Source organism: Cotesia glomerata, linkage group LG10 (genome assembly GCF_020080835.1).
Source record: "Cotesia glomerata isolate CgM1 linkage group LG10, MPM_Cglom_v2.3, whole genome shotgun sequence".
NCBI classification, from domain to species: Eukaryota; Metazoa; Arthropoda; class Insecta; order Hymenoptera; family Braconidae; genus Cotesia; species Cotesia glomerata.
In genome coordinates, this window is record NC_058167.1 from 4,294,645 (window position 1) to 4,305,702 (window position 11,058).

The 11,058-nt window shown below is 29.6% G+C and overlaps 1 protein-coding gene across 4 annotated transcripts; it reads left to right on the forward strand.

Moving 5' to 3' along the window:
• The first annotated feature begins 1,244 nt into the window (after positions 1-1,244).
• On the forward strand, positions 1,245-7,133 carry LOC123273014 (P2R1A-PPP2R2A-interacting phosphatase regulator 1). Of its 4 annotated transcripts, XM_044740092.1 has the most exons (6): positions 1,245-1,532; positions 1,684-2,088; positions 2,611-2,674; positions 2,745-3,286; positions 3,362-3,573; positions 3,645-4,147. In XM_044740092.1, the coding sequence occupies exons 2-6, from the start codon at positions 1,979-1,981 to the stop codon at positions 3,671-3,673; spliced, it is 957 nt and encodes a 318-aa protein (XP_044596027.1). In that variant the 5' UTR covers positions 1,245-1,532; positions 1,684-1,978; the 3' UTR covers positions 3,674-4,147. The 4 variants fall into 4 exon arrangements, with proteins under 4 accessions (XP_044596027.1, XP_044596026.1, XP_044596028.1 ...); XM_044740091.1 differs by having other exon boundaries at positions 1,245-2,088; XM_044740093.1 differs by lacking the exon at positions 3,645-4,147 and adding an exon at positions 6,809-7,133 and having other exon boundaries at positions 1,246-2,088.
• The last annotated feature ends 3,925 nt before the right edge of the window (positions 7,134-11,058 follow it).

The following is an 11,058-nucleotide window of genomic DNA, read 5'->3' on the forward strand; positions in this document are numbered from 1 at the left end:
CTAACTTTATATAATATTGAAGTTGAGCAAAATTAAGTTAAAATAATTAATAATTATTATCTTGTATTTAATTTATAATTAATAATTATTATTTAATTTATAATTAAACGATAATGTCTATTCTTTTGTACATGATAATAATTAAATTGACTTATAATTTTATTAGAAAATCCGATTGTAAAATAATAGAAATAATATTTAATTCAAGTTATTAATTAGTCAAACTCAAACATTAATCCAACATATTATAAGCAATATAATATATATATTTTCATGTTATAGTTTATTATAATTTTATTGTAATTTAATTTCAAGTTAATTATAAGTTAATTTTATTATAAATAGATTTTAAAAGGGTCTGTTAAATTAATAAAAATAGTTAAATAAACATAATGACTGTATTGCTAAAAGTGTATATTAGTGAAGTCTAACTTTCAGGCCGATAGGCTGAAATAAATATATAGATATAGAGAAAATACATGTTAGTATATAAGGATCATTTATATGTAGTAGAAAATGTGTGTGCTTATGTATTCCTTAGAGTGGAAGTATGTGTGGAAGTTATGGTGGGAGAAGAACGGAGTTTGAAGCTCTTCGGAAAAACTATGTAACGACACTTCTCACCGAGAGTTTAGATTGCTAAGATCACGTCATTGTAAACCTCAATTTTATATTTTGAAGCTTTTAATATTTTGTCAACTTGAATAATAAATTGAAACCAACTAAATAATTTTGATCAAAATTAAATAACGTCTAAATAGAATTCTTTTATTTAAAATGATTCCTTTCCCGCGCTGAAACCGAGTATTTTAATACTCCCGGGCGAAAAAACTACAGTAAGTAAAGTTTTCAATAAATAAAAATAACATCCACTAGATGGAAGCATAACAGTTGAAAGTTTTAGGGAAAAGTTTTTTCAAGAGTTGGGGACACTGCTTGAAACTAACTTACGTCAGTTGGCTTAACGTCAGTAATATTAAAACAGTATATTTTACTGAAACTTCAGAATAATCTAAAAAATCCACAGAGATATTTTGAATAGTTTTGACGATAAACAATTAACAATAGATTACTCATTGTATGTGTTTTAAAAATTTATTCAATAATATAATATTTCAGCTATAACTATATACGTAAAAAAATTCCGAATTCACGCCAAATTTTTTATGCTAGAAATTTGTAAAATGTATTAATTCTTCTGTAATTTTGCATTCTATGATCAAAAATAATTTATACATTACTTTTAAGTTCACTTGATGATTTCAATAATTTTTCATCATAGTTTAATGAAGTTTTTAAGTTCCGAAATTTATTAAGTTTTGACTATCTTGCGATTGTTTTGTTAATAAGTGAATTTGATATGGACTCGGGGCTTAATTATATAATTTTTTAATTATGGCAATGAAATTCATTCATCTTTTATGCTCAAGTCTTATGCCTCATCGGCTTTGGAGTATCGGAGCTCTGAGCTGATAAAAAGGCCATTCAATAACTAGCAACGATTAGCTTCACAATTATTCTAGGTACCAATAGTAAGCATATTAAGCAATCTATCTTAGAATACTTTTTAAAATAGTCGATCTTTAGATGTGAGAAAAGTCAAACTAAATAAAAATATATTTTTATTTCGCATTTATAATAAACAATCGCCATACTTCATATTTAAAATGCTGGAAACTGAAGTTCAATCACTTATTGGAATTTGGAATGTTACGGTGATAACTATAGTAAAAAACTGAGCAATTATTTACATCAAGTGGTAGCTTATAAAGAATGATGGAAGAAAACAAATTGATGTGAAATATGTGACAAAATGTATACTTTATCATTAACAATATATATGCATTCAATACCGGGATGTCAAAGATATCTAGTTCATATCAATCTTAACCTAATACCGAAATACCGATGTGCCTGACTATATCATCCAGTTTCTAAACTAATACTTAAAATAAAACAGGAAAAAATTCCTTTAACAATGGAAGTTGACTGCCCGATAATCAGTCTTAAACGATCTAGCAGTGCTCCTATGATTCATGAAATTAGTGCTACTGTGTCAGTTAGTTCATCTACAACATCTGTGCCACGGTATTTTATATAGTATTTGATATTTTTGTTTTATGATAATTTTAAGAAAAATAAAGTATCATCAACATCTAATAAGAGATAAACTTATTGCCATAATTATTTTAAATTGCTGTCATATTTGAAGTAATGTGATTTCAAATAAACTATTCAGCTGCAAGTTAATAAGAATTTCCATAGTTGATTGATAATTATTTTTATAATCCGTTGCATTTTTTATATACATCCTAAACTAAATCTAAAACTAAAAAAGACCTTTTAATGTCTTCATTAATTCAATATATGTAATTATATAAGTATTAGTGCATAATATTTTATCTATATGGTTCAAATAAAATTTAGTATCAATGGTACAGTAATAAGTAATTATATCCTATCAAGAGTTAATTTTTTTTTTTTTTTTTTTCGATAATATATTTTTATTAAATCAACTTTTTTGAATCTCAATATGCTATTATTGCAAAACATATATTCTTTAATACGCTATTGCTTATTATAGTTTAATTACTGATTTATAATTTGCAGAGATGTTGCTTCTTCGTTAAATCTTTTTCCTAACATATCAAGGACACGACGATTTAGTACAAGTGTAAGATAAATTAAAATAGAATGTAAATTGATTTGATTCTCGATGTTACTAATGTTCATAATTATTTCAGAGTTCTGTAAATATACCACGACTGACACCAAGAGTTAACCAATTAAAACAAGAAGAATGTATTGATGTTGCTGGTAGAGAAGCTGCACATGAAAAAGAAATCCACAGTGCAATGCAAATTTCTCAGTCATGGGAGGATTTAACTCTTGATGCTGAAGGATTGTCTGTTAAAGATTCAGACTTATCCAGCCATCAACTTCAAAATATTGAGAAGCAAATGATAAAAAAATTTGTTGATCCTTTAAATTTAAATTTACCAGTTGTAAATAACACTTCTTTTTGTTCTTCACCGTCACCTACTAGATCTAGTCTAGGACAACGTCAATGTTATTCACCTGGACTCAGTACTGTTCAATGGAAAAATAATCTTTCTCCAAGTCCTACGCGAAAATCATTTGCTATGAGACGTAGTTTAAGTCCAATAGCCTTAAGACCGAGTTGTTTGGGACCAGTTAAAAGAAAATTTGATCTTGATAATAATTGTGTGGATCGTCAACGCCCGATCAAACGTACATCTGCATTAGTACTTTCAAATTCTTCTCGGTAAATTTATTTATTATTTAGTTACATACTTTCAATTATTTCAACAATTCGTTCAATGCTACAAATGTATTTCAGATCAGACGAAATTTCAAATATAACTCCTAAAAGTATAGATTTAGTAGAATCATCTGGATCTTTTTCAAATATAAACGGATCAGATTTTTCCTTTCATTCTGTTGATAAGACTGTATCTCATCGCAAAGTTATCAACGAAAATCAACAAATGTCAATAAACGCTGAGCAATCCAGAATTACAAGATCGAAACAAATAGACCAAATAAATCAGAGTAATTATAGATAAAAAAGTAATTTAGCTTTAATGAACTGTATCATTCTTTCCTATTATTTCTAATTATAAGTCATATAATTTCGCAACATAGTTGTTGAAAATAAAAAAGAAAACTACAAATGCTATAATCCAAAGTTATGACTGATACAGATTTTTAATTAATTGATTAAATGATTAAATATTGTACTTGATAATTAAGTTTTTTTTTTTTATAAAATCTAACAAGTTTTCCCTACATAAAATATAGTGCATTTTTTATAGCACAAAATATAATATATTGTTTTTTTTATTGTGTGGGAAAATCAATTTTATAGTTTAAATCAATCAACTACTGTAAAATAATTATTTAGATCGATTTTTTGATTTTCTGCTACGAAAATTAAAGATTTCAACTTCGGAACTGATACAGAAATCGATTCAACTTAGGATAAATACCATTAAACAGAAGAAATCATTGTAAAAATTTTTCTGAATTTTCAAGAATGTTCTTGAATAGTGCAAAAAAGTTTTAGAACCAAGAAAAATTTTTTCTTGTTGAAATAAAATTTCTTGATTCACAAACTCTTTTGCTTCCCGAAAAAAAAAGAGATTTGATTACGAAGTATAATGTGATAATTTTTACAAGCCTGTAGGATTTGTATATATACATTCTTATACGAATGTCTGCATTTTCGTTTTATTATACGATTCCAATTGACCTTCTTAGTAATCAATGTATCATAAAGAAAATTTTGTAAATTTTTAAGAACCATGACGCTACAATGTTTTTATAAAATCATCTTGATGAAAAAAAATTAGAAAAACGGTAGACCCTGAAGGCCATCCGTGCAACTTCCCGCTAATTCCATACCTAGGTGCATAAAACTGCAATAATGACGTTTTTGAGCTCTTTGAGCTCAAAAATACAATTTATGTGTTGTTTTGAGCTCTTCGAGCTTAAAAGTCTGATAGAAGTATCATAGAACAATATTTTTTTAATTTTCAAACCGCACTAACTTTTAAATGAATCAACTGATTTTCACGTGGTTGGCAGTATTTGACGCAATTTTTTTAGTTCCATGACAAATCTTCAAGTTTGAATTGATAAAATTAGGAAATTTGGAGTAATTCCAAAAAAACACTTTTTTTTTGGTTTTCTTTCGTTCATGATATTTGTTGAACGAATTGACCAATTTTGACCAGCTTGACGGCGATCGACGTAATTTTTTCATGCTAATAGCTGATTAGTTTTTAAAATCGATCAGTGCAGCCGTTTAAAAGTTATTCCAAAAAATGTCGGAGTTATGTTAAAAAAACACTTGTTTCCAAACATTTTATCGAGGATATCTCTCGAACCAATCAACCGATTTCCACGTTTTTGGCGGCGATCGACGCAGTTTTTTAAGTTCTGAAATTATTCTGAATCATCAAAAACGATCCGAGAAGAAATGACGAAGTTATGTCAAAAAAACACTTTTTTCGGTTTTCTTTCGTTCACGATATCTCTCGAACGAATCAACCGATTTTGACCGGATTAGCGACGATCGGTGTAGTTTTTCAAGCTTGAGAGCGGATTAGTTTTTGAAGTTGATCGATAGAGCCGTTTAAAATATATTCCAAAAAAACCACTTTCAAAAATGATTTTTATCTTATTTTTTTTTTAGATTTTTCAAAATTTCTCAAAATCTATCGGTCCAAATCGGTTCAAATTCTCAGGAAATCTAAGTTTGAGGGAACTCTTTAGAACGCCGTTTAGTACGTTCCGATCGGTTCAGTCGTTCAAAAGTTATAAGTGAGTCACATAGTCACACAGACACAGACACACACACACACACACGCACACACACACACACACACATGAATACTGGTGTACCAGTAAAACAATCAGTTACCAAAATATAGTTGTAACTATTAATTTAGACTAATCGAAAGACTATTCTAATAAAAATAAAAACTTAAAAATATATATCGATTGTAATAATATGTAGAACCAAGAGCCAATTTTTTGAACGACATTTTTTTAACTTCACGCTAAGAAAATCGAAGATTTTCAAAAACCGGGAAGTTATTGTTTTCACCTCGTTTTGCAAAAATCAAGTTTTCATCAGATCTCGACGTTTGAAGGTCATAGGAAGCTTCCCCGACTATCCCTGCGATTTTATCACTATATCTGCATGTGTGTGTGTGTGTGTGACTCGCTTATAACTTTTGAACCACTGAACCGATCCAAACCTACTAAACGGCGTTCTAAAGAGTTCCCTCAAACTTAGATTTCCTGTGATGTTGAACCGATTCGGACGGATAGATTTTGAGAAATTTTGAAAAATCTTAAAAAAACTAAGAAAAAAATTTTTTTTGAAAGTTGTTTTTTTGGAATAACTTTTAAACGGCTTTATCGATCATCTTTTAAAACTAATCCGCCCTTAAGCTTGAAAAACCAAGTCGATCGCCACTAATCCGGTCAAAATCGGTTGATTCGTTCTAGAGATATCGTGAACAAAAGAAAACCAAAAAAAGTGTTTTTTTTCACATAACTTCGATATTTCTTTTCGGATCGTTTTTGATGAGATAGAATAATTTTTAGAGCTTAAAAAACTGCGTCGATTGCTGCAAAGAACGTAAAAATCGGTTGATTGGTTCGACAGATATTCTCGACGAAATATTTGGAAACAAGTGTTTTTTCAACATAACTCCGACATTTTTTGGAATAACTTTTAAACGGCTCTATCGATCAATTTCAAAAACTAATCAGCTATTAACATAAAAAAATTACGTCGATTGTTGTCAAGCCGGTTAAAATCGGTCAATTCGTTCAAGAGATATTGTGAACGAAAGAAAACCCAAGAAAGTGTTTTTTCGGAATTATTCCGAATTTCCTTGTTTTATCAATTCAAACTTGAAAATCCTTGATGAGGCTGAAAAAACTGCCTTGAATGCTGCCGACTGCGTGAAAATCAGTTGATTCATTCAAAAGTTATCGCGGTTTGAAAATTCAAAAAATATTGTTCTGTGAAACTTCTATCAGACTTTTGAGCTCGAAGAGCTCAAAAGTATAAAAAAGCTATCTCTTTAAGCTTAGAGAGCTCAAAATAATACATAATTTGTATTTTTGAGCTCGAAGAGCTCAAAAACATCATTGGTCCAATTTTCAGCACCTAGGTATGAAATTAGCGGGAAGTTGCAGGGATGGCCCCCAGGGTCTACCGTTTTTCTAATTTTTTTTTTATTAAAACTAAGTTTTTTTTTGTTAACAGGAAAAAACTGTTTTAATAACAAATGACATTGCTTAAATAACTGACTCAACAAGCATAAATAGAAGCATGTGAGGAAAAGAATACACTAAATTTAAAAACATTCAAAAAAATTCAAAAACCAACATCAAGAAAATATATCTGAAAATTTATACTTATCAAGAAGTAAATAATTCTAAACATATGAAATCTCAATGAACGGATATCTATGTATTCTGATGTGTGCATTTATGCCTTTTAATAGAGAGACATTTTCAATACCTGCTAAGTTTATTTATAATGTATATATAACTCAAATTTGTGATAAATACAACAAATTAATACTAAATATCAAATTTTTAATGTTATGCTACTAATTACTCCTACCACATCCCCTGGTCATTTTCTGCGAAATACGAGCAGAAAAAGCTAGGAAACGTTTGACCCTATCGATAATTCTCGGAGTCTCCCGCTATTTTTGGGTTCCGGACGCTCGGAAATATGTATCTTTGAGGAATTACTTTCTTAAGTTGTAAAAAGAGGCTGTTATAAATTTTTGAGCATTTGGATTCAGGACTTCGCCAATTATCCAATGACCTATAGGTCAAATTTTCAAAAATTATACTTTTTTGAAAATTTTAAAACACATATAATTATATATATTAGAGTTTAAACTCTTTATAACTTTTGAACGGTTTGACCGATCAAAACGGGGTTTACACCGTACAAAAAAATTCTATTGTGATTAAATTCCATATGAATTTTAAATAATAGTCTAACACGGTACACTTTGAGGTATCTCAAAAAGAAAATTTAAAAAAAAATTAGGAAAACGGTTGACCCTAAAGGCCATCCCTGCAACTTCCCGCTAATTTCGTTAATACCTGGGCGCTTAAAATTGCACCTACGAAGTTTTTAAGCTCTTCGAGCTCAAAAATACAATCTATGTGTTGTTTTGAGCTCTCCAAACTCAAAAAGATACCTTTTCTATGCTTTTGAGCGCTTTAAGCTCAAAAGTCTGATAAAAGTTTCATAGAACACTATTTTTTGAATTTTCAAACCGCAGTAACTTTTGAATGAATTAACTGATTTGTACGCGGTTGGCGGCATTCTACGCAGTTTTTTAAGCCTCGTAAAGAATTTCTAAGTTTTAATTGGTCAAACTTGAAATTTCGGAGTAATTCCGAAAAAACACTTTTTTGGGTTTTCTTTCCTGCACAATATCTCTCGAACGAATCAACCGATTGTGACCAGATTAGCGGCAATCGACGTGGTTTTTTTATGTTAAGAGCTGATTTGTTTTTGGAGTTGATTGATAATGCCGTTTAAAAGTTATTCTAAAAAACCACTTTTGAAAAATTTTTTTTTTACAGTTTTTTTTAGATTTTTCGAAATCCATCGGTCCGAATCAGTCCAAATTGTATTCAAAATCTAAGTTTGGCCAAGCCCTTTCGAATGGCATCAACCGCGATGAAATCGGTTTAACCGTTCAAAAGTTATAAGAGGTTTACATAATTCACATACACACATACACACACATACATACATACATACAGACATAGTGATACCCTCGCGGGAATAGTCAGGGAAGCTTCCTAGGACCTCAAAACGTCGAGATCTGATGAAAACTCGATTTTCGAAAAACGAGGTAAAATCAATAACCTCCCGATTTTTGAAAATTTTCAACTTTTTTAGCGGGAAGTTAAAAATTTTATTTCTGAATAACTTTAAACGTAGATTATCGATCAATTCCAAAACCGTATCAGCTTTTAATCTCAAACAACTCTGATTTTCAAAAACTGTATCAAAATCAGTTAATTCGTTTGGATTGACCAAACTTAGATTTTGAATACACTTTGGACCGATTCAAACCTTTAGATTTTGAGAAATCTAAAAAAAACTACGAAAAAAAAATTTGGTTTTTTTGGAATAACTTTTAAACGGCTCTACCGATCAATTCCAAAATCTAATCAGCTCTTAATATAAAAAAAACAACGTCGATCACCGCCAGCTTGGTCAAAATTGGTTGATTCGTTCGTGAGTTATCGTTGTTGAAAGAAAACCGAAAAAAGTGTTTTTTTGGAATAACTCCGAAATTTTCCGTTTTTTCAATTTAAACTTAAAGATTCTTTAAGAAGCTCAAAAAACTGCGCCGAATGCCACCAACCGCGTGAAAATCGGTTCATTTATTCAAAAGTTATTGCGATTTGAAAATTCAAAAAATAGTGTTTTATCAAACCTCTATCAGACTTTTGAGCTCGAAGAACTTGAAAGCATAAAAAAGCTATCTCTTTGAGCTTGGAGAACTCAAAATAACACATAAATTGTATTTTTAAGCTCGAAGAGCTCAAAAACGGCATCAGGGGTCGGCGACAATGTGCCCGGTGTATGTGGGGTGCTTTAATCCTAGAGGTTGGTAACGAAATGAATTGAGGGGAAAACGTAAGAAATATACCGTGCTGCGGTCGGGTGATGATGTACTATTTAAATAAAAAAGGAGTCGTCTCAATAAAACAGAATGGACAAAATAATATGAGTGTATCCTGTAGATGGCACTAAAATGCGCATTATTGAATTTAATGTTATTACAAAGAATTTGTTAAATTTACTTAAGCTTGAATTATTTTCTCATAGCATCCATAAAAAAATATGCAATGTGTAATATGTCCTCCGTTAGGCGAGATTGTAGAGGAGTAAAATAAATTATTTGAATTAAAGAAATGTTTTATGCATTCAAAAATTTTAATATTAATACGTTTCAATTAGAAATGTAATTTATACATATTTACACATTTATTATGTAATAAATAAGCTGTAATGAGAAATCTGAGATTCCTAACTCTTATTATTTCAAGTTAATTTTTTTTTTTAAGTTAATAAAAATATTTCTTAATAGTTATTAAATTCTGTTCGATTATATAACAATATTTTAAAAAATCTAATTTATTCTTTATGATAGTTTATTAACCGTTACCCATAAGTATTAGTGTTATTTCGCACATAATACGTTAATTCAATTCCTCTGACATTTTTTTTCATTATCATTTACTTTTTGGTATACCTCAGCGTCATTCACGCTAGCGTTTTTCACGTCACCATGAGTTATTACTTTGTTCTAAGATTCCATAACAAAGTTTATTCCAGCGACCTAAATACACGCTAGCGTGTCTCACTCTGGCGTCCTACACGCTAGCGTGCTTCACTCTAGCATTCTACACATCGGCATGAGTTATTACTTTGTTCTAAGGCTCCATGAAGTTTATTCCAGCGACCTAAATACACGCTAGCGTGTCTCACTCTAGCGTTCTACACGCTAGCGTGCCTCACTCCAGCGTTCTACACGTCGGCATGAGTTATTACTTTGTTCTAAGGCTCTATTAAAATTTTTAAATCGATAAATTATCAAAACCCATTTATTAATATGGTAAAATAATGTTAAGTTATAAGAATCTCGGTACTATTATATTTATTTTTTTGGAATGTAATTAATTTGATTACTTATTTGTTGAATTTACATCAGTTTTTTATTTTTCTTTCTTCGTCTTTTTCTTCGATAGTTGAATTTTCTCATTAATTTAAACAAATTAAAATGTAAACATTTTATTAACTTGTATTATTTTGTATATATCTTATAAAATAAGTAACATAAAATGATGGACAGTTAAATATCAGAATAATAAAGTTTTTTTGTAATTTATTTATAAGTAGTATGTGTATTAATATTATAAAAATACATTGCAAAATATACCAGTCATAAATAATTAATAAGTAAAATGTTAATGAAAGAACTCGGGTAAAAAAGATTATATATAATTATACATAATTTATAAATGAAAAATGGCCCTATATAATTATATAGAATAAAAATTCTTCTTATTTATTCAAGATCGCGGGAATGTAATAGATTAAAATGAATGTATTTTCGAAACACTTGAGATGTGAAAAAGAAATTCGGCTACTTATTTCAAGAGAATTCGTAAAAAAAAATGTCCAAATAATTTTGTTTGAAAAATTGATGTCACGGAGGAAATTTTAATAATCGGCAAAATTCGTCGCACTTTAGGCTAGGCAGATTTCAACTTCGCTTATGAGACCTGCAATTACTTTAACTGAAACTTCCGCAATGCTCGTTTCAAATTTTTTTCTTCGTGTCGATTATTCTTCATTCATGGAGGAAAGCCATGGGAATGGGTAGTGATTGCACATTGAAAGTTATAATGAATATTAGCTAGAATAATCACAGGGATAAAAAATACAGGCCAATCCGATGGAAT

Excerpts from the sequence above, each read along its gene's own strand:
- LOC123273014 (XM_044740091.1), top strand. The coding sequence starts at position 1,979 with ATGGAAGTTGACTGCCCGATAATCAGTCTTAAACGATCTAGCAGTGCT. Across the intron at positions 2,089-2,610 it reads TCTACAACATCTGTGCCACG|AGATGTTGCTTCTTCGTTAA; the intron begins GTATTTTATATA and ends TATAATTTGCAG. Across the intron at positions 2,675-2,744 it reads CACGACGATTTAGTACAAGT|AGTTCTGTAAATATACCACG; the intron begins GTAAGATAAATT and ends TAATTATTTCAG.